At 39.1% G+C, this 23,704-nt stretch overlaps 1 protein-coding gene across 15 annotated transcripts in view; it reads right to left on the bottom strand.

The window, feature by feature from the left end:
* Positions 1–23,704, bottom strand: part of nav3 (neuron navigator 3) — a 111,153-nt gene that overhangs the window by 22,629 nt on the left and 64,820 nt on the right. For 9 of the 15 annotated variants that reach the window (XM_056247437.1, XM_056247432.1, XM_056247431.1 and 6 more), the window contains 12 exons: positions 11,827–11,947; positions 11,326–11,602; positions 9,974–10,703; positions 6,989–7,423; positions 6,767–6,808; positions 5,426–5,577; positions 5,100–5,288; positions 4,877–4,929; positions 3,398–3,418; positions 3,016–3,039; positions 2,419–2,442; positions 2,129–2,206 (listed from right to left, as the gene is read on the bottom strand). In XM_056247437.1, the coding sequence (XP_056103412.1) occupies positions 2,129–2,206; positions 2,419–2,442; positions 3,016–3,039; positions 3,398–3,418; positions 4,877–4,929; positions 5,100–5,288; positions 5,426–5,577; positions 6,767–6,808; positions 6,989–7,423; positions 9,974–10,703; positions 11,326–11,602; positions 11,827–11,947 (2,146 nt within the window). The remainder of the gene's footprint in view (positions 1–2,128; positions 2,207–2,418; positions 2,443–3,015; positions 3,040–3,397; positions 3,419–4,876; positions 4,930–5,099; positions 5,289–5,425; positions 5,578–6,766; positions 6,809–6,988; positions 7,424–9,973; positions 10,704–11,325; positions 11,603–11,826; positions 11,948–23,704) is intronic. The other 6 variants (XM_056247434.1, XM_056247433.1, XM_056247439.1 and 3 more) reach the window with 2 other exon arrangements.

The following is a 23,704-nucleotide window of genomic DNA, read 5'->3' as shown; positions in this document are numbered from 1 at the left end:
CATACCACCAAGCAGCATTTCAGTTTTTCACTAATTGAGAAAGTTGTCTAGCATCCACACTGGTAATAGATAAGAAGATAGAATGCATGGGCCCTAACACAGACCCCTGAGGGACACCCTGATGAACTAAAGTTGGTTTGGATTCATTTTTCACCAAACATACATACTGGAAACGATCAGTGAAATAAGATTTTAACCACTCAAACACATGACCAGCGATGCCTAACCACCCACACATCCTTTCAAGAAGGATGGTATGGCATACGGTGTCAAAAGCAGCACTAATGTCTAACAAAACTAAAATGCTACAAGCACCCGTGTCAGAAGAAGTGAGAAAGTCATTCGTGACCCAGACTAGAGCGGTCTCAGTGCTGTGTTCTGATCTAAATCCAGACTGAAACTGTTCTAATAGATTATTTGTGGACAACAACGAGGACCTAAGCTAGATAGCTGTAGTCCTACAGTTATAAATAAAATAAAAACATTTTAAATTCTAATATTTTAAGTTAAATATTGCTGTGTTTTATAAAAGTCAAAAGTTTCTTGGTATTTACTATTTAAAATGCCTGCCAGGAAGTGAAGCCAAGCGAATACTGAGAGGCACAATGCCAAATGCTTGAGTGACTCTAATGGGAGAGTGCCTCTATAAACACACTTTTACGACATGCCCTGCCCTGACCTGTTTGTCCATCCATTTATATTCCTTCAACAATCTGTCCACACTGAGTCCCTCAGCCCAGTCAAGCACACCTGAAACAGGCAGCATTTCCACAAATCTTACACAAAGGAGCCTGACACATGAATCCCACCAAAGCAAACTCTCACCTATTAAAACCTCAAGGTGGACATTTTGACATTAAAATGATTTTAAACTATGATATGCATAGTATGATCCTATGATATGCATACATATTATAATTAAAGCCACATATTAGCTGTTCAAGCAACATTAAGCAACCACATTTATAAAGCTACATCTCGTGTTATCACCTTACCTGGTGTGGTTGTGATGACAATATCTGAGCAAAATGGTCTTGTCTCTTTGACCTTTCTTTCCCAGGATAACGGTTCAGCTGTGGCCAAAACACAGAACTAGCTAAAGCAGTACCCCTGTTAGCCACAGCCATCCTTAAGCTCTCTCACACGCTAATACAAAACTACACAGACTCTCTAATACAAATGCACATGATACTGAAGGATTAACCAATGGGTGGGCAGAAAGTTTTGAATGGAAGAACAAGAGAAACTTTGAGGGTTCATACCCTAATTTGGATACTTAACCTACACTTAAATGAAAATTATAGACTTTCTGATTGTAATTGTAAGTTCAGACTGGTGTCAAATTATTATTATTTTTTTAAATGCTTGTGCTAATTTTAAAATAAATGCCACTTGGTTTGAAACTGTGATACTGGTTTGATAACTAATGAAATAGGATTCAGACATTTGTCCACATAATTTTTGGGTCCAGATATCAGGAAATTTTTCATATAATATAGTTTCTGTGTTGCTGTGGGGCATCAGAATCCAAGAGAAACAAAGATGCTCTCTTTCATCCCTGAATACTGAACACCAACTTTCAAAAGTTGTTCTGACACTGAGAAGTTCAAAAACATCCAGCTGGAGAGCAGACATTTCAATCCACTCAAGTATTGTACGACTTGAATAGATTTAGTTCGAAGGAGTTCTCCCATACACGAATCCTGTCAAACACAAATCACAGAGGAGGTCGAGTGAAGAGACAGGAACTGTCTCATGCTCTGTCACACTTCTCACTAAACTGTCGGAGAGCAAAGCCCTTCATCACACCTGCCCTCATCACTCCTGGGACAGGAAAGTGAATAGAGCTCAGCCCGGTCCAAACTCTGCTCTCTTCCTGCAGTGCCTTCACACAGAAATCTAATGTGACACTGTGAAACAATGTGCCCTAGTTTGTCAATGCAGCCAGGGACACAAACTAAAACTTCTCCTCAGAATATCACAGAATACCTCAGAATCTGGGATTTTGAGATGCTTTCAATGCAAATTCCCAAACATGCTGACTGTTAACAGTTTATATTTTAGAAGCCACTACTGTGCAGTTTGAGATGTATTATGATGCCTTTCTTTGTTTTAGCATCTAACTCACGTTGGCCGCCAGCTGAGAGGTCAGGGTTGCCACTTTCTCCTGAGAAGCGTCCAGCTCTCTCCGCAGTTTTCTGATTTGCTGTAGGAAAAGAAGTGGTTTCTCATTACAAACCTCAATGAGCTGTGCACTCAAACAATGGAGAATAAACTGCTTTCATTTTCTTTGCTTAACAGTAACAAAAGAACCTAGATATCCATCAGTGGCCTCAGGTAAGCACTCTGCGTGTAAGACTTTGAAGTGCTTTCTCTTGTATCATACCAGAAGAGAGTGTATGTAAAATGGGAAATTACCGTTGTATTTTGGACTGTTTGGCCCTTGATTGAGAAAAGAAAAGTACAATTAACTCTATGTTGCATGTTCATACACAATGCAGCCATAACCATGAGACAGGAATACATTCGTTTTTAGTAGTTACACGGAAAGTTTAGCTGTTCGTTAGATGTTAAGCATTAGATGACACATCATATATAGAAGTCTGCAGTCTTGGACAAATATGACAACAGGAGAGAGAATATTAATGGCACACAAACACAAAATAAAGTGAAATCAAAGGTAAATCAGTGATCAAATGAACAAGAGTCCAAATAAAACCAATCCTGGGAAATTATGGTTGTGAGTTGTTAAAGATGTTTGTCCAGGACTGTATGTGAGCCAGTGAATACAAGTGAATTAAAGATATTGATACCATAAGAGTGTCTCATAAAATAATGCAACACAGCGTAAAATATTTTAAATATGTGTGTTGTTGGTAAATGTATTGGTGTGGTTGTCCGATTCAAAGGCGCAACTGATTTTGGACTTTGTGAAAGTGTATCACTGTTTGACCTTTTATTGCTTTTACGTATTACCAAAATCACAAATATAACTAGGAAACAAGATATTCTTACCTCAGAGTGGGCCTTCTCCTCCGTCTGTGGGAGAAAACAACAGTTAAAGGAGACGAAAATAACCCAAAGACAATATTACCAACATCCCAATAGTCTTTTTTTTTGCATTCATAAAAATCTACAATCAGTGTTTCCTATTATATCCAATAAGAAGAAAGAATTAAGAAGCCAAAATCCACACCAGCTCTTTGCAAACACTTAAAGGTAAATCACAAAGCCATTCAAATTAACCAATGATCAGAATTTTGCCATTTGGATCAGATTTATGGTTACCCGTTAGTAGCAGCTGATTTGAAGCAAAACGTTAGACTGTTAGGGTTTGCATTTATCAAAAAAATATGAAGTGAATACAAGCAGACTTTTCTGTATGACAAATTATTACCTTGTCTAAAAAGGCCAGCACCTGAAAGTGAGAAAATGTGTGTTCAAATAGTGGCAAAGTCACAATACTGAGCCACCATGAGCCTCTGAGATGGGTCTACTACCTCTCTAAATCTCGTCATTAGTCTTCATTTATAGCCTTGGTGAATAGTGGAGGTTAAATAATCAACTTTGACATCTTCTCAAATAAATTACTCTTTAAAGTTATTAGTTTGTCAAGCTCAGGCAAATGGAAACAGCATGTATGATGTTACAGTTATTCAGAAACTAGCAGTTAATACTAATGAATTTACTATGATCTAAAATGGCGAGACTCAGGCAAGGAATATAATGTGTATCTATTATATTTTCAAAGGAAACCCAGCTCTAAAATAGAAAAAAAATGAATAAATATCAAATATAAAACTAAAAGGTTTATAGGCAAAATGAAAGCACAAATTAGTTCAAATAAATAATAGCATGCGATAAAATCAATAAAAAAAATACACACTCAGAGTTTTTATAATCATAGGGTACAATGGGGCTAAAGGCACACCGTAAGGAAAATCTGTTTTTCAACACTCCAGTAGTATGATTGCAGAAAAAAATATATCTTTCCAGTCCCTCTAAGGGGGTCCGGGGACATGGACCCCTGTCAGAAAAGTTTGTACATTTTAAAGTTCTATGCATCAATATGGTGCACTTTAAGAGTTATAATAATAAGTATATTATTTTACGTTACAATACCTTTCGTTTTAATTTCTTCACCTGCAAGAGTTAAACCATTAAACTTTTATTTTGGTGGAAGACTGTAGTCTCTGTAAAAACTTTAAAAATGTTGGTTTCATTATAAATATGGTGATTATCTCTAAGGTGGATAAACAGCTTAATACATTATTTTGACCTTTTAAATCTAACCATGTCATGTCCACAATTGTAAAAGTCAGCCAGTTAATTGTCACATTAAATATTGTGCCATTAGCCCTCAAATACCAATATTTAACATATTCTTCAGTTTTTGAAAAACTGTTGATTTAATCAACTTGAATGGGAATATAAATCATTAATAATACTTATGTCTCAAAATATATTTGGTAATTTTATTGATTTTCATTTGCTACATACATCTTAAATGTAACTTAAAAAAAACATTATTACTATATTAGAATCGACTTTGCGTTGATGCGATCACATGAATAACATTTAACTTGCATAGTGAAACGTAGGTTGAGATAAATATAATCAAAATAAAATATGTGCCTTTAGCCCAATATATATATATATATATATATATATATATATATATATATATATATATATATATATATATATATATATATATATATATATATATGAAAAGTACTATTGATTTATTTTTGTAAAACTTTTTAAATGAAGAAAACCAATACTGGGTGCAAGACTTGCTAATTCTTTTGCAAAATTGAAATCTGACTGATTAGTCAATCACAAGATTCTGTAGGAAGACTATAGCGTCACTCACCGCAGAATACAAAGATGATGTGCTCGAGACCAAAGACAGAGAAGAACCATGAACTGTAGACAGAGCAGAACAACATAACGATATAAATATTTCTGGTTTTAATGCTAAAGGAAACCAAAAGTTTTCTAACAGACATGCATAATTACAGATACATGCACAACTATATAGAAACGGCATGTCAATGGATTAAACTTCTTTTAAAGGAAGTAACTTCAGCACTAACCTTCATCGGTGCTGTCTCGGAAGGAGCCGGACCGGCTCATCCCGCGTGGCCGTTCCTCCAGCGAGGTGGCACTGCCACCCAAAGTGTGACCCTCCCCGTACAGCTCGAATGAATCCTGTGCTGGAATACTGTTGGAGCGGCTCATACTGGTGCTGGGAAGATTATACTGTGACATACTGGTGGGACTCACTGCAACACAAATGTCATGATGTCACAGAATTATATCTGTTTATAACCCAATGTCTGTTTATGGTGTAATGAGAAATCCAGAAATTGTAGGTGTTCTACTGTAAAGTATAAATCAGATATGATATATGTTTACATACGCAGGTTTGAGTAGTGGTATTTGCCAGCGTTGGTGCTGGTTGTGCCCGGTGGTGAAAGTGGACTTCCTGTGTCCTGCAGACCTCCAGTGGAGTGAGAACGCAACCATTCCTTTCCTTCCTCATGTGATGTCTGTCTGGAGGATGGAGGATACCTGATTGGAGGCATATATACAGGTTTAGCTATTCCACAAGGATGTATTTTCCCAAAATGCAGTGTTTTATTTTATAAATAAATGCAACTGTTCCAATTATTGAGTCTATTAAACTAAAAGCACTAAATCTTCAGCTGTGATAGGGCTTAACATGATTTATACAATAAAGCTAGATAATAACTGCCCACACAGTCTCGCATCCATTGTTCTGCAGTGATAGCTTTAGGCAGTGGGCAGACTTAGCATGCGTCAAAGACGGTTTCCATTAAACGAATGGAGATCACGTGGATCTTCCTGACTGGACTATCTTCAGTGCACACATCACTGCCTACCTGAGCCTTTAGAATTAAAATACCATATTGTGACCTAAATGATTTGCTCACATTGCGATTTAACTGCAAATAGAAGGTCACACACGCATGTAGCATTTCCGCAGTTTATCTTTCATCCTGACTGCAGATTGATGGCTCTTTTATAGTGGTTTGGACACAACAGTCTGATTTAATTTAAATGCTGTGCTTATCTCTGTGAATATTTAATTGCTTCTTAAGAGCATGTTACTGTTTCTGTGGTTGTCTCTTGCTAAAAGTGTTATTAAATGAGTGTAAAAAAAATCAGTGAGTCACAGCTTGACAAGCCACTGTGGATATGTACATTTTGCCAACACTACCAGTGCTGTGGGTTGCTGTCTGTGTGTTGCTATGCAGTTGCTAAAGTGTTCTAAAACCATTGTTTTCTATCTTAAAATATTTTAAAATGTAATCGATTACTGTGATGGCAAAGCTGCATTTTTAGCAGCTATTACTCCAGTTTTCAGTGTCACATTCAGATTCTTATATGCTGATTTGCTGATTGATCAGTTTAATGCATCCTTGCTGAATGGTAGTGCAAGTCTACAGAATATTTTCACTCGTTTTCGAAATGTAATTACAGCACAAACTGTACAGGATGATGAGCTAAAGTTTAATATTTAGGGTTGGGGGGTTCAATCGCTAACTGTATGAGTAATAATAGTAATCCTTGGTTTAGCAAACACCACTAATACATAGATGTACACATGTAGTGGGTAAGTGACACAAATTCAAAAGCAGTTGATGAGAATATTAATGCTAGTTACTTGATGGAGGTGACAACATAAACAAAAACATATTTGTGAGGACAATTACATGGATGGTGATTATATTAGTACCTTAATCCCTTTTTGGGGAGAGTGTTTCTGTCAAGAGGCATGCTATTAAAACAGAAGAAAAATAAGAGAGTTATCTACGACAAACAGGCAGTTTGATCATATCACGACTAACAGATTTCAACAACAAACTAATGCTCCATTATTTCATTAAGCATATCATGTAATAAGCAATACATTGTCATCTTATCATTTAATTAATACCATATGGATATCTGCACTTACCCCTCAGACAGGGTGGACTTGACACTGCCTGTGCGGGTGACCTTTGGCCCATGGTGATGTGGGAGCGGCAGGTCTATGGACTCTGAGCTTGTGTGTAAACTGGTCATACTGTGGCAGCTCAGTGTGTCTTTACTGCCCGCAGAGGAACTGCTGAGGTTCGGAGGCCAAGGCCGGGCGTTAGAGGGCAGAGAGAGGCCTGACGCCGGACTAGAGGCGGGGGAGTCAGTGCCCAGGTCGGGCGTTTTGCCGTACAACGGGCTGCTGCCTCCACTTTGCCCACCCATGCTGCCCAGACTACCTGTTCCTGAGGAGGGTGAATCCAGGCTGGCCTGCCGCGCCAGTGTGCCATGAGGACTGCCCAGTGCCGATGGGCATTTACCGGAGTCAGGGGTGCCAGGGGAACTTGGTTTACTGCTAGTCTTGCTGCCAAACAACCTGGGCAAAGTGAAAACAAGACAACAAATTGTTCATAAACCTTGCTTATGTAAACTGTCGCAATGAATTGAGTTGATTTCAGAAACAGTTTACACACATTTGCTCTTTCATGAAAGAGCAATGGATGTAAATGTAACCATGCAATCTCATTAAAAAACAAAGTATCATCACACAGTTTCCAGCATAACTTAATTGGTCAGCTTCTACTCCTTGTACATAATCAAATATGCTTTCAGTGGTGGATCTGCCCATGGTTAGCACTGTATGGCTCCAGCAATAACAGCCTGAGGCAAGCAAATTACACTATTACACTTCGGCTTCATGGAGCAGATCAGCGCACCATGTAGACATGTTTTTAAATGGACACACCTACTAATAGAGAGATCAGTGTGCTGGAAATCCGCTCACTCCATCTGCTTTAATCAATGCTGAATTGAGTCTGATCAGAATGGCAAATCATGCTCCCTGAGGAGTGTTTCCATATATGCACTTACATTCCATAACCACCAGGTGGCAATCTGACCCTAATCCGCCTTGTGTGCAACTGTCCTCTGATGTGGGAGAGAGGTGCTAAGACAGACTGCTAAAGTGATTCCGATTCTCAAAAATGGGTTGCAGCATACCTGCCAACTTTTGAGTTTTGCTCGGCGTGAGATATGTTGACGGGGGCGGGGGGGTGGTGGTAGAGACGAGTGAGATTTGTTGACGGGGGGGGGGGGCTCGCTCTACGCGGTTTGGAGCACAATCTCTGTCTCGCATGCACGCTCGCTCTAGATAACGGGAGATTTTTAACGAATTTGCGGTATAACTAGTCGATCACGAGTGGCTCAACAGGTAGATATATAGATAAACTCATCTTCCAGGCATTTGACCGCCCGGGTTGACACTTCAGCGTGAGATATCGGGAGTGTGGCGTGTGAGCGTGTGAAACCAATCAAATGCGGGTGTCTCACGGCCAAAGCGTGAGAGCAGCTATGTTGCAGGCTGTTATGAGACTCACAGACAACAGGGGAGATGAATGCTAAATGCATTAAAAAAACAAACAAATTCAAACTAACCGTATAATTGTGCAAATTAAACAGGCTTAACTTTTTAAAGGCTTCTCACATCTATTGTTATTGATGTGAAGGTTGTGTCCGATCAAAGTTTACAGTGTTTTGGCAAAAAAACTAAAACAAAAAACGGCTGTTTCTTAGTATAAGCTAACAAAATTAGTTAGTAAATATGGGCAGGTTTCATAACAACAGCTCATCCTCGAAAACAATGAACAGACTTACAAAAAGTATAAGAAAATATGAGCCAGACTACATTAAACATACAAACTTAGCATACTGCAGAGGACAGACATAAGCCACTTTTCTATAGTCGGGCCAAACCGTTCTCTTTGCTTAACCGATCCATTCCGATCCGGGCCAGCAGGTACAATTATGGTTTCATATAGGCTATGGTACGAAAATGGCTGATAACTGAGCTCTTTGGAATGTAATACGAATGTGTCAGTCATTTCCTTGGTAACACAAGACTTTACAGACGATATAAATTTAAATAGTGACTGCATTATGGAGGATGATCGAATATTTCTTTTAATTGTATTATTAATTTGTGTTTACGTCTCTCAAATAGCATGCTTAGCCAGCTACAGAGAAACTGGTAGCCAGACAACAGACAAGTGACCAATCCTGAGTTGCGACATCACTACACGCATTCTACCAGCACAGGAATTCCAGGTCGAGAACGGTTTGTAATTGGGCCGTAATAGGCTCAAGTGGAAAAACAACTGGAATCGTTCCTTACTATTCTTAGAACCGTTCAGCCCGACGGTGGAAAAGCGGCTATAGATTGTTCTGACCACAATTTTGTTTTGTGCGGTAAATCACTGCTTGTCATGAAACCATCAGGATTCAAGAGACATTTAGAACCTTAACAATTATAGTTAATAAACTTGCAAACATTTTTGGCCAATGTAAGTTTTTTTTCTTTTGCTACTACATAGGTCATCCCTTGATGTTCATTGTGAAATCTGGTTCTGTATAAAAACCGGTTGAGAACTAGTGATTTAGATTACATCCTTCTCTATTCATCAGAGCATTTGTGGGCTGCTAGCAAGATTTCAGGTCATCTAATGGTGGCTGGGGGGAAATACAAGAGTGAGACGGAAGGCTATGGCTATGACTCAAACGATGAGCTCCGTAATCCATCACAAAATTTCCTGGATCTCTGAGGTAAGCCTAAACTCATTGGTGGATCAAATCAGCAGTGCAGCGCAGCCTAAAGCATCTCACGTCCATCTCACATACTTACTGAGGAAACATGCTGGAACGCTCCTCCATGCTGGCCAAGAGGTCATGACATCGCAAGAGTGAGCCAAACCACAAAAAGCTATTGTTCTTTCTTACTGTCTGCTTGTGTCCATTTGTCTCAAGCTAACTGCCTACTTTGCTTTCATATTTTAGTCTTATCTCTGCTTATGTCTGCCTTGTGTCATCTTTGTCTAACTTTTCTTGTCCTCCCATTACCCCAGTCATTTTATTCAGAAAGAAAGTCGGTTACCTGCGGAATGTGGGGGATGCAATGTCTGGGTATTTGGAGCCTGGCTGTCTGAGTCCCGATTGGGTGGAAGTGGGACTGGATTTGGGGGAGGTGGACAACCCCGTTCCCTCTTGATCCGACCCTGCCACTTTCTCTTTATCCGTTTGGTTGATGGTAATGGGACTAGAGCGTCCTGACCCCACTTTCCCGGGGTCTCTTCTCTTTGTGCTGGTTGGGGTTCCAACCACCCCTCCACTACCTCCCGCAGACTTTCCGCTGACATTAGAATCAATGCTGCTAGAGCTGGAACGATGCCCGCTGCGGCCCACCACGCTGCTTCCCCCACTAGATGACTTTGCCGGTCTAGGTAGGGAGCGATACTGGAGTGGAACCTTGGAGCCTCCACAGCCTAACAAAACGGCATCATCCTGGTGTTGAGCACCATCGAGACTTGTCTTCCGCTCATTGCCGATACCTGCACCCTTCCCAATGCCTGCAGACTTTGGTACCTTGCCTAGAGTCGCAGAACCACTGGTCAGAGTGGCCCCGCTGGCTGTGATAAGGGCTCCGGCAGAACCCGGAATCTTCTTAAAGCCGAAGGAGCTTGTGGTAGGTGGACGACCGATGCCTGAGGGTGGCTTCTTCCCTTCATCTCCGCTGCTCTTGCCTGCATCCGATGGTGAGCGCTGGATGCTTGGGCTCTTAGATGGGACCTTGCCCTTCTCAGATGCCTTGGCATCATCTGTTTTACCTGTCAGCACAAAGATGTTTGTTATGGCACTAGTACCTCCTGATCAATCATTCAATACTGCTGACAAGTTTTTTGCAAATAATTTCACAACCCAATCCATCATCACCAATGCAACGCAATGGCTGTTGTGTTCTAGCCAACGGCCCTTTTTTGCACAACTCAGCAAACAGCACAGATAAGGTACTCTAAGCCAAAATAACTTTTTCCTGCTGAGTGTCCCAAAAGAGTTTCAGCTGCAAAAGTTGGCTGAGATAGAGAAAAAGACAAAGACTCAAAGTTGTCAAAAAGCCTCATCTCTTTTTGATGTTACCTTCTCTTTGAAGCTACAGTAAGCAATTATTTTGAATACCATGCATAAAATGCCCCCTACTGACAGATATCACTGTTTCACTGATATGCCCTTGGTTTTGTAACAAGCAAAAAGGCATCTTTATCTTTCATGCTTCCTTACAGAAAATTGTGGGTTCCATTTTGAAAGTTCCTCCAGAGAACTGCCATTTTTGAAAAGGGCACCTAAAGTTCTTCTAAAGGATTCTGACAGTGTCTCTCTCAGTGAAACCACAAATGGTGCTCCACGTATCTTTTCATATTTACAAAGTACCACTGTATGAGATTTTGATACCTGGTGATTTGAGAGAGGTCGATGAGCCTTTGGTCCGTGGTGGTGTGATGCCAACCTGGGCACTCATGCCCCTCCTCCAGGAGCCTGTTTGAGACATGGCCAAAGCTGTCTTCTGGCCAACGTCCTCACCCTGACATGAAGAGGAAGGGGATGAAGACTTCCACTTGCAGGAAGGGTCCATACCTGGATCCATCTCTTCATCAACCTTCTTCAGATCCTCAGCACCAGCCCAGCTGCTACCATCCTGCTCGGTATGACTGTGCGTATCTTTATTTGACTGTGAATCACACAGACACACAAAATATAGTGCAAACACAGTAATCTCACATTGGCAATCCGTCTGACAGATGGCCAAACTTTTCTTACTAGCCAAAGCAAAATGTCCAAAACTCTCAGTCTGTTCAATCTGCTGTGGCCTACTGACAGACTGCTGATACAAAGCTATTTATAAAAATGTGTGTGTGAGGAGAAAAAATACATAAGACTAGAGCGTATGCACACCTGTGCTGCTTTGCTCTTGCGAGATGAGATGCCGGAATATGTGGGTGGATTCAGATCGTCAGTGCCGATGTTATCTAAAGTATCACTCAAACCACTGCTGACCGAACTACTGTCATCCCAGCTGTAGAGACAGAAAGAGAAAAGAATAAAATAAAATTATAAGCAGAAACAAAAACACCCCAAATTTTGGCGGCTTCCTTACTTATCGTGCCTGGTGACAGGAAATAGTGTATCACTTTTAATTGGAATAAGGACATTATTAGTCTGATTTATGAAAAAATAAATTCCCTTGTGGAGATGGCCCATTTGATTGGTTTTTGAAGGTTTTATCTTCTGGAAATATTTAGAGAAAGTTTGTCCCCACAAGGTTTATCTTTTATTAGACCTTTCCAAACATTCATCACAAGAACCAAAACTGAAAATATGATTGCAGTACACCTTCATTCATATTTCAAAGCCCATTATTGTTGACTCACTGTCACCATCTTATTCATATTATTTCTCTTAATTAGTGTTCTCCGTGTCTTGCCACTTCAATTCTCATTAATTATTGACAATATTTCTCTTTTCTCCACAGTCCTTGAGTTATCATTCTTCTCAATTTACCAGATCATGTCTAATTAATGAAGGATATTAAACAGTAGCTTTGACACCCTCGACTTTGTTGACCCAGTTGAAAATCCTAGCTAGGTGTGAATGCATGAAGTTATTACTACTGCCAAAGCAGAATTGTACAGGCTTGTGTAACATGGCCCAGTTAATTGCAAACTAATTTTCTGTCTATTACACAAGATAAATCGTATACTGATATTTATCACCTACTGTCTTTCTCTTGTGTTGCTAAGCGAGCTCTGTTTGATCATGTTTGGGGACGCATATGTCCTCATATTTAATAAGCTCTTCAGATCTGATCATATATTGTATTCAACTCTCTGATGACTGTTGGCTATTTGTTGTTCGGCTCTACAGACTAAATTGACAGTTATACCGACATGGAATCCATTTATACAAGACAAAGAGAAACATACTGGCATTTACAGAAATCTGACATAAAAAGAGATTGAAATATTCAAACCTCTTTCATGATGTCAATATGTGCAGTTCAATTATTCATATAGATTCTAAGATTCTGAGTAATGCTTGCAGAACTACATTGGCATCTCAAATTCAATATATTCAAGTCTACCCAGGAGACGTTCATGTCCAGGACATTTGGTCTTCTTCTTGAAATGTTTGACGAGCTAGTACATATTCTCTCTTCACTTTTATAATGTATGCAGGGCAGAGCGAGAAGGAAAGAAAACTTTGAGAGGCTGAAAGCGACTGGATAATAATTGTGAGAGACCCCGCAGGGCTCTTAACACCAGCATGTGGGTGTTTCTGAAGATTCTTGCATTAGAAATAGGCTCGGTGGGTGCGAGTATGTGCGCAATCACACTAAAAATATCATTATTGATTTTTCAACATCCTTGTTTCTCCCTTATTTAACTCCAGGAGCACTTGACACATTTAGCTTGAGATCTGATACTGTTATACAATAATGTAAATTAAAGATTAGAGATGACACAAAGTCTATTACACAACAGATCTTTTCTAAAGTCTGATTGGATGAGCATTTGATGCCACTGTAAAAAGTTGATATACTGTATGCATACATTTCACTGCAGAAATTAAAGTAATACAGCAAGCTGCTACACAACATTAAACACCCAACAGTAAGACAAATTAACAATATTTGGCAGAAAATTATTTCTTATGATTATATTACTGATGCCACCACTTCTACTTAAAGGGATAGTTCACTCAAAAATTTTAATTCTGTCATCATTTACTCACCCTCATGTCGTTCCAAACCCTTATATTTATGATCTGACAGCTACGCAACTGACACTTCAAAAAGTTCATAAAGAGATCATAAAACGAATCCATATGAATTGAGTGGTTTAGTCCAATTATTTTTGAAGAGACACGATTGCTTTATACAATGAACAGATTGAATATAGACTTTTATTCCCATATAAACATTAAACAACTCACACAGTTGTGGTAAACAGAAGCTCAAGCTTGCTTGCTTTACCTTTTCAACATTTAATTTAATTTAATTTGTTTATTACAGTTTTTTTTCTAAATGTCCAGTTTGATGATGTTCTGTTTTATTGAACACTTTTCTAATATTAAATTACAAGAAGTAATTCATATTCATCTTCTAGTCATTTAACTATTATAGGAAATAATTACATCTAATGACCACGAATGTGATTCCATCATTTAAGGGAGCAGATACAATTAACTGAAATTGTGATGTCAAGCATGAGATATATTAAAATCTACAATGGTTGTGCTTGTCTAAACTACACATTAAGTGACACTTTTCAAGAGTAAAATGTCTGCAGTATCCAGTGACTTTACACACATTAGCAGCTAATGCTTTAACACCTGGTAGAGTTATTGACTTGTTGGTGCTATGATGTGCTGGTAGTCTTGAGTTCAGACGAATGTGAATTGAAGCTGCAAGTGGACCACCAACACAAATCAATAACCAGGCCAGTTGACAATTTCCCCTAATATGCACTCTGCTGAAACCTTACCTGCCTGAGAGATTTCTAGGGCTTCCTGCTTTCTGTGCATTTGCCCTCCCACAATGCACCAGTAAACACCTGAAACTATGGTACTCAATCTTAGTTGGGCATCCTTTGCCAGTTGGACACTTTTTGGCATGGGCTCACTGGTTAAGGTCACCTTGACAGTCTTGTTTCCACACACCTATGTCCCCGCTGAGTGCGCCCACTGCTTTGAGAGAGTGATTTCAGCAGGAATGTCACTGTTGTACAGCCAGAATGGTGACTAAACCTTCACTTCTTGTGACTTCACAGGATGCCGCAAGTAGGAAATACATGATCTAATTTTGGGTGTTGGTGTTAAAAACCTTTGGGGTTTGAATGTTTCATATTCTCAATATCTTGAGTATTAATACCATTAACATGGGGACCATTTCTCAAATATATATTTCTGTTAATTGACCATGAGAAATGAAATGTGACCAATTTTATTGAAGCACATTGTCGATGGAAAAATGAGCTGGGAATGAGTTCCCCTCTAGTGCAGTTTGAGATTACATGACTTTAAAGTCAGATTTAAACAATTTGACTGTTTAACAGCGTACCTTTTTCTTCACTTGGAAGCAAATGCTGTCTTCTTATGCAAATTTGACATAATTATAATGATTGTTTACCAAAACAAAAGGCGATTCACCTAAAATATCAATTAATGCTTTCATGAATAGGGAATAATTACCTCAACATTTGGCTTTTTAGATTGAAATTTGTCACAGTTAATTCAGCAGAACAGTCTTAGGGTGGGTGGTACATTGTTCTTGAGAAATGCAATGCTCTACAGACAGTGGCGGATCCTGGAATAGGCAATATACAGTAGGCAGGTTAGTTGGTTAGGGCGGCTACATTCTCTGCATACAGTGAGACAAATACTCCTTACTTAACCACTGCTGTTTTACAGGGCCACACATGTTGTTAGCTCCAATCATTCTTATTTAAACTGAATTGTGACTTAGTAGATACCTAGCAGGTTTTCTGAGCATTGCCCTGTGCTTTACTTCACTGTCCTGTCCCGCATATAGGCCACTATCTCTATGGATAATATATCTATGAAAAAAGTCTTTACCTGTTAAAAGCCAGTCCAGGTTAAATTAATTCAAGCACTAAATTGTGGAGGAGGCAGCAGACTACCACAAAATGGCATACTTTATTGGGACTATACAACAAGATTGCATTGTGATTCAGAATAGTTTTTATAACAACAGTCAGAAACAATGCTGCTAGCAGGATAAAGACCCCAGAGAGCTGCCCTAAAAGCTTGCCCATATGGGTTGAATATTTTATTCTTTTCTGTGCTGTCATATCTGTGATGTGACTGACGGTCGGACCATGTCCTTAGACACTAGCAATACTAGTCAAAACGCCCACACTTGAATCACTTATATATGTAAAACATGTTTCATGATGTTGATTTTAGCACCTGTGATTGGTTGGCAGAATATCTTCCATGGATTGTTGTTTTTTAATTAAAACGCCTCACAATATGAGTGGCGGCATTCGCTTGACTTTCACTCGATGTTCAGTGCAAACGTCCATTCAAGCATACAGTAATATTCTCATGCAATATTCAGTGTTGAAAGAACCATGAAACAATAACACTCAATAAAGCCAGATTTTGCGTTCTACGTGGATCAAAACAAATCAATTTCTTTATCACTAGCTGTGTCTATTGGTCTGTTAAATATGTTTCATGTTGTGGCTTAATTATGGCAAAGCAACATATTTCCAGAGGAAATTAACCATCGTCTGTATGGTTGCATAACAGTCCTATTTGTAGCAACCTCAACTGAGTCCATTCAAATGCAGTTTTTTAAGAACATGTAGCCATCAGCCATTCATTTTCTTCTTTTCTTCAAGTTAAACCCAAACACTTAAGTACAAGAATTCAAAGATTAGCATAAGAAGTCTTAAGGCCACAACATCATGCAAATTATTTTTATGACTTTCATTGCAAAGAAAATCATTTACAGAAACAATCTGCTATCCAATGGTCCCCAAAGGGAAAATTTACAACAATTAGCAGGCTGTGAATGATGACACTTATATAAAGACAAAACATAAAGAATGATCCAATTTAACCCAGTAAATCTTATCAACATACATTTGTAATGAAAACAAAGTATTCTGTACTAACCTAAAGTTAATATCTAGAGCCTTAGCTGTATATTAAAACAAACGGTGACCAGCCTGTTAGAGTACCAAAGTATGTCCCAAAACCAGTGACTGATGACTCCCAAGTGAGCCGAAAGGGTGAACACTAACTCACCACCCTGCGATTGATGCTGTCTGGCTTTCTGCAAGCTGCCCGTGTCATGCTGTAGCTCCAGGGGAGGAAGAAAAAGCAGAGGAGAGGGAAAAAAAGGAGGGGAAGAAGATGGAGGAAGATTGCAACCCACCTGCTTGGCTGCGAAACACGGGCTGGAGGGAAGAGAGCGACATCTCACCACTTCTTACAGCTCCACCCCACCCCCCACACCTCACCCCTCCCCAGGGCCCATCATGCACTCTGAGAAATGCTTCAGACATCCTCAACCAACTGGGGCGTTGCCAGAAGACACAGACTCCAATCAAAGTCAGAGTCAGGGTCAAACTTGAAGTTGCATGCTGGGTAACACAAGGGAAAGGATGCACAATGACCTTTATGTGCTGAACCTTTGGAAACTAGACATACTGTATCTGACTCATATTAATGCATTCTTAATGTTCTTGATTAAATAAATGCATAGTTGCCATAACAAGATGCATCATTCAAGGTAAAAAAAAAAAAAGTGAAATGTTCTTCAGCTGTTGTATTTGTAAAGCTTAATTAAATCAGTTTGAATAAAATGACCTTGTGGAGGCAGAGTATGACAATGCCATCTGTTATGAAAGCAGGGACAGTCAAACGTCACTCCACTGGCTTGCGTGAGAAAAAAAAAGTGTTTGACTTCTGCATTGCAGAGGAAACCGACAACCAGACGCAACCAAAATCCGCAGAACTGAGCTGCAGATACACCCCTTTACTTCTGGAAATCAATACACTGGCACCACCGAGGGATGTAGAGGCTCTATTTCTCAAACAGACAAACCCACGATCACAGAGGCATTCAACTGCATTCTTCAGTGTGTGACATAAAATGTGTGGAAAGGACAGATGATGAACATGAGTGTGGTGATTGTGAGAATCACCACAGGCATACACACTAACTCACACACACTCACGTTGTTGGGTTTCCATGTTTTATGGGGACATTCCATAGAAAAAAAATATTTTTATACTGTACAAACTGTATATTCTATCAGCTAACCCTAAACTTACCCATCACATACATTTAATAAAATATAAAAACATCACTAAGTATGATTTATAAGTTGTTTTCCTCATGGGGACCAAAAAAATGTCCCCACAAAGTCAAGGTGTTTGGATATTGCCATCTTTGCGACACACACACTCAGTATATGTCAATGTGCAAATGTGAAATATTAACAATTATTGTGAATTAGTAATATTTTACAGATAATATTTTAATAATTACATTTGACTTGCTACAATAACAACACACATTTTTTAATATCACACTTACTACTTTTTTTTTTTAACCAGCATAAATGAGTATATAGCTGACTTTATACACTAGGAGTCCTTCGCAAGAGGATCTTCATATTTAGGAACTTTCGCATCGAGAAGTTTGAAAACCCTTGAGTTAGGCATTATATAATGTAGTAATGTAGGCCGGTTTTCTGTCTGGGTACTAATGAAACCTTGTTTGTTTATGCGGACAGTGTTTCTGTTTACATCACCGGGGCAATGCTCAATCCTAATAGTCCATTACTTACTGACTTTGAGCAGTGTTTGTCACTAGCAGAGTATTCCTATTACATCCATTATCTGAACAGATGCACAGTGTCTGCATGAAGAAGTCAGTATGAATCCCAAAAACTCAAGACATTCTACAAGGAAGAATGGCTTAATTCTTTTATCATTTGTTCTAGAAAAACATGCCAATTGTTTTGGCATAGATGGAGCAGCAATGGTCACTCAACCATGCTCCTGTATTGATCAGGACCAACACATCAGAAACATCTAATGGTGTTAAAAATGACCATGTCAGAGCTGCCATATCTGATTCATATCTAATTTCCAACGCTGTACAAAGGCAGTATACTTCTACGTAGAATTGACACACAATTGATTCCAGTGGAGTTTGCTGTTAGCATGTTGCGAAGCTAAAAATCTATCCAAAAGCGACTTATAAATAAGGAAGTACAACACATACACAGTATACAGAAATATTGGGTGAAATAGTCCATTTGTAAACATCCTGAACATTTCGTATTCATGCTTTTTAGTTTTAAATGAAATATAAGTTTGTAATAAACAGTGGATTACAAATCTTACAAGGTGGCATCACGGCTTTTGCCTAAAAGTGCTGTCTAGGTAGGCAACTCACTAAGTTTTGAAATAATGCTAATGTGTCCACATCAAGTTTAAAGGCCCATTCACATCAAGAACGATAACTATAAAGATAACTATAACAATAAATATTAGGGCTGTCAAATGATTAATCGTGATTAATCACATCCAAAATAAAAGTTTTTTTTACATAATATATGTGGGTGCACTGTGTATAATTATTTTATATATATATAAATACACACATGCTTGTATATATTTAAGAAATATTTTCATGTATATACTGTATATGGATTTATATATAATTTATATTATATATAAATATAAAAATTGTATATATAAATAATATTTTTTTCTTAAATATACATGCATGTGTGTGTATTTATATATATACAAAATAATTATACACAGTGCACCCACATATATTATGTAAAAAAAACTTTTATTTTGGATGTGATTAATTGCGATTAATCATTTGACAGCCCTAATAAATATATTAGCATCCACACCAACAGAGTAACATACTGTTTATGATAAGTGCACTAAAGTTTATGCTCTTTAAAGCAGGATGGATTCTGATTGGCTGTCAATGTTTCATTCATCAGCTGGAAGAAAAAATACTCAAAGTGATTCCAACGATATTGTTTCTCTGTGCCGTTACAGTTATAGTTGTGGCGTGGAATCTGCTATTCTTTTACCTTTAGCCTTAAGTCTTACAGACAGTCCTACAGAAACTTAGAATTAAAGACACATACAGGACAAAAAGGAATAGTGAAATACTGAGGCAGCACTCTTCAGGGTTTATCCCAGGTGAACACACAATAATTACTCTGCTCTTCTGTAAATGCTTGTGGCTTGAAGTTCAAAACTTTAAAGTGCTGAACAACAAAACCAGTATCTGAGCAGCTTTCTCGATTTAGTTACTATTTGACATTCCTGGGGAGTTAGAAGAAAGGAGATTTACATAGGAACACCAACAACAACCTTTGAATGTCGCAAATGAGGAGGGATTAGTCAGAAAATACTCGAGAGTAAACAAAATGTTATTAACCTGTTACTATTGAGGAAAGAGACCATGTTGGTTGACCTCAAACTGTCTAGAGTCCGATTATGGTGGATTTGGTGGACTTTGATGGATGGTTTGACTGCAGCAGGAAGGAAACACAACCCAGAAGGCTGGCAGGAGGTCTGAGTATGAGGCGTCATGACATGGGATATTGTCGGATATTGCGAACTGTTCCTGGAGACTTCAAATACGGAAAAGGGTATCAAAAGCACCTATCAACTTTTTAATCAGCAATTGATCTCTTTCATAAAATTAAACGCACCTTATATAGTTGATGGATTTTCTTCAAATACAAATACATGTTTTTGACCCATGTTCTGAAAAACGTCTTTGAGCTAAATTGGTTGAGCTAAATCAAAACAGGCTAAATCTACTGTCACGGTGTGGGTTTTGTGTCTTGTTCCTTGTTCTTATCTGTCATGTGATTCCCTGTTTGTCATGTGATCCTGCCATGTGTCTTGTCCCATGTTCAGCTGTTCCCCGTTATGTTGATTAGTCTTCCCAGGTGTTTCAGTTTTACCACGCCCCCTTGTTATCTTGTTTAGCGTGTGTTCCCTTGTATTTAAGCCCTGTGTTTTAATTCAGTCCTTGTGAGTTCTTGATGTTGTAACGTTTGCTGTTGTCTCCTTGTTCCCGGTTCCTGTTCTGAGTGTTCTGTCGTGTACCCTGGATTACCTGGTTGTTTGTTTATTAAAGTGCTTGCGATTGGATTCACTCTCCGCTTCATTCCTGCCTGCACCGTTACATCTACAACTTGATTGAATGGACTACTAACACTGAGCTTTGTGACACATTTTTGTTTTTGAAAAAGGAAAACTTTTTTTTCCAGTTAGGTATATTTTCAATGTGCTCCAGGTTGACTAAACGCCACTCAGAATCAGTGTCCACAAGAAGATTTAAAAATCTGGACATTAAGAAGTTTCCAAACTCAATGGAACATTTTTATTTGCAATCCTTTTTTACCCCTAAAATTTATTTAAAAATGTAAACAGGTAATGAAGTCTGATCAGTAAGAGAAAAATACTGTTAAATGAGAATATGAGCACTGGACTGCAGCAGGTTAGTGGAGAAAATATATTTTTTCTCCACTAACAGTTGGAAAGAAAGTTTATTTATAGGAACATCTCAGCAGGTTCAAGATAATTCATGTTAACACGCAGAGAACATGATTCATTGTTTTAATCAAGTGTCAGCCATAAAACGCAGTAATAATCTGTGTTCTCATGAGTAACCGTCTGTACTGTATGCAGGTGCGCTGAACGCTGTTACCGGAAACTCCCGAGTAGTAATAAGAAGAACGCGGAAATAGTTGTGCAAGTAGTCCATTACATTTTACAAAAGACAGTGAACAAACAATGCATCTTGTGCATAAGACAACACAAAAACAAGCATTTAGCACAATCAATGCAGTCCGATTCATGAACAAATCGTCTTTTGAGATGCTTTGTCTAGTGAATCAGTCAAAAAGATTTAAAAACTTGCATCAGATCAACTTAGGAAGGACTTACTGAATCAGAGCAGTTACTGAACTACCATCTAATAGTTTCTTTGCAATAAAAGAGGGGTTTAAACTTAAAAACATTTCCCTTTTAATCTAATGGTAAAGAATCAATAATGAGTTAAAGAAGCAGCTTTCGGGAACAGGGCAAGAATAGTCATCCATATGAAGCGGGCAAATGAATTTCAATTAGTGAGTGATTTCCTGCACCAAATGAGGTGGTAAGGTGACCATCTATAACCTGAAAGAACTCCATGACTCCATTTTACTGTGATGAATGAAGGCGCAGGAGTCCGACTCATGTCTTCACATACTGAATCAGTCACAAAACCTCTTCTGTCTAATAGGAATCTTTGTCAATGACTGTAAAATCAAATCACTACAAAATCCTCCCGCTGTTTACCACAGAATGACAAAACCACAGATCATTTAAGCATCAGTCCTTCAAACAGACACAAACCCTTTGCTCTCACTCCCTTCTCACGAATAAACACAAACCAATCCCCAAATCGTTCCTTTCAAGTACAAAAATGCCGAGCAAGCTGTCATAAGCAGCCAGCCTCTTTCTCCGAGTCTGAAAGTGAAGGGTTTTACTTATTCATGTCTGCGTGCCGCCGTACGGGTCCTGCTTTCTCAACCACAGAGCTGCCGCTAGCCATGCCTCATCTATGTTGCATGGTGGGTGTATTTATAGCCAAAGACTTTTAGCAACCATTGGATTAATCGCATGGCAACTGATTTTCAGACATCACCACAATGAGACATATATAACTTTTTGTCAGACAAGCTATAAATTCCTACAACATTCAGCCTGCAATGGCTTTATGACAGTAAAGTGACCTGTTTCATGCAAGTCAGCACAGTCTTTTGTCTTTTTAATGAATATTATTACAGGATTACTAAAAACAACACTGTGAGATTAAGATTTAGTAGCAGCAGTAGCCCACTTTTGTACTTCAGACCGGATTTCTATACGAAGCAAAATTATTGCCATTATACGGGAGACGTGTTGCTGTTGGCCGGGCCGCATCGCTGCTTATTCAGCAGTCGGGGTTTTAAAAGGGCAACAGCAGATTGAAATAATCTCATTTCCCCCAGCCTGAGGGATTCAAACTGAGCAACACGCCACAGCAGGAGAGAGGGAGTGAGCTTTGTTTAAATGCCCAAATCTCAGCAGTCACACTCTTTGAGGTACTACACACAGATGGCCGCTCAAAGCATATGACAGCCCCATTTACGCTACTACACACTGCCAATACGCAAACACGCTACTGACTGGCTTTTTTATTCAAACAGATGAAAGTTAGTGAGCTTCCAGCATGTGAAGCAATGATATTAGTTGCTAATATCAGTTGCATACGTCGACAATTCAACCTTTGCCTTGATGCTCGTGTAGGCGATACTGCTAGTTCAAGTGACAAGTCTGAAACGAGACTTACATACACTCACCGGCCACTTTATTAGGTACACCTGTCCAACTGCTCGTTAACACTTAATTTCTAAGCAGCCAATCACATGGCGGCAACTCAGTGCATTTAGGCATGTAGACATGGTCAAGACAATCTCCTGCAGTTCAAACCGAGCATCAGTATGGGGAAGAAAGGTGATTTGAGTGACTTTGAACGTGGCATGATTGTTGGTGCCAGAAGGGCTGGTCTGAGTATTTCAGAAACTGCTAATCTACTGGGATTTTCACGCACAACCATCTCTAGGGTTTACAGAGAATGGTCCGAAAAAGAAAAAACATCCAGTGAGCGGCAGTTCTGTGGGCGGAAATGCCTTGTTGATGCCAGAGGTCAGAGGAGAATGGCCAGACTGGTTCGAGCTGATAGAAGGGCAACAGTGACTGAAATAACCACTCGTTACAACCGAGGTATGCAGCAAAGCATTTGTGAAGCCACAACACGCACAACCTTGAGGCGGATGGGCTACAACAGCAGAAGACTCCACCAGGTACCACTCATCTCCACTACAAATAGGAAAAAGAGGCTACAATTTGCAAGAGCTCACCAAAATTGAACAGTTGAAGACTGGAAAAATGTTGCCTGGTCTGATGAGTCTCGATTTCTGTTGAGACATTCAGATGTTAGAGTCAGAATTTGGCGTAAACAGAATGAGAACATGGAACCATCATGCCTTGTTACCACTGTGCAGGCTGGTGGTGTAATGGTGTGGGGGATGTTTTCCTGGCACACTTTAGGCCCCTTAGTGCCAATTGGGCATCGTTTAAATGCCACGGCCTACCTGAGCATTGTTTCTGACCATGTCCATCCCTTTATGGCCACCATGTACCCATCCTCTGATGGCTA

This window comes from Rhinichthys klamathensis, unplaced genomic scaffold (genome assembly GCF_029890125.1).
Source record: "Rhinichthys klamathensis goyatoka isolate OS25496 unplaced genomic scaffold, OSU_Roscu_1.1 h1tg000048l_1, whole genome shotgun sequence".
Lineage (NCBI taxonomy): Eukaryota > Metazoa > Chordata > Actinopteri > Cypriniformes > Leuciscidae > Rhinichthys > Rhinichthys klamathensis.
Note: the sequence above shows the minus strand (reverse complement) of the source record. Positions and strands in the feature narration are given on the sequence as shown.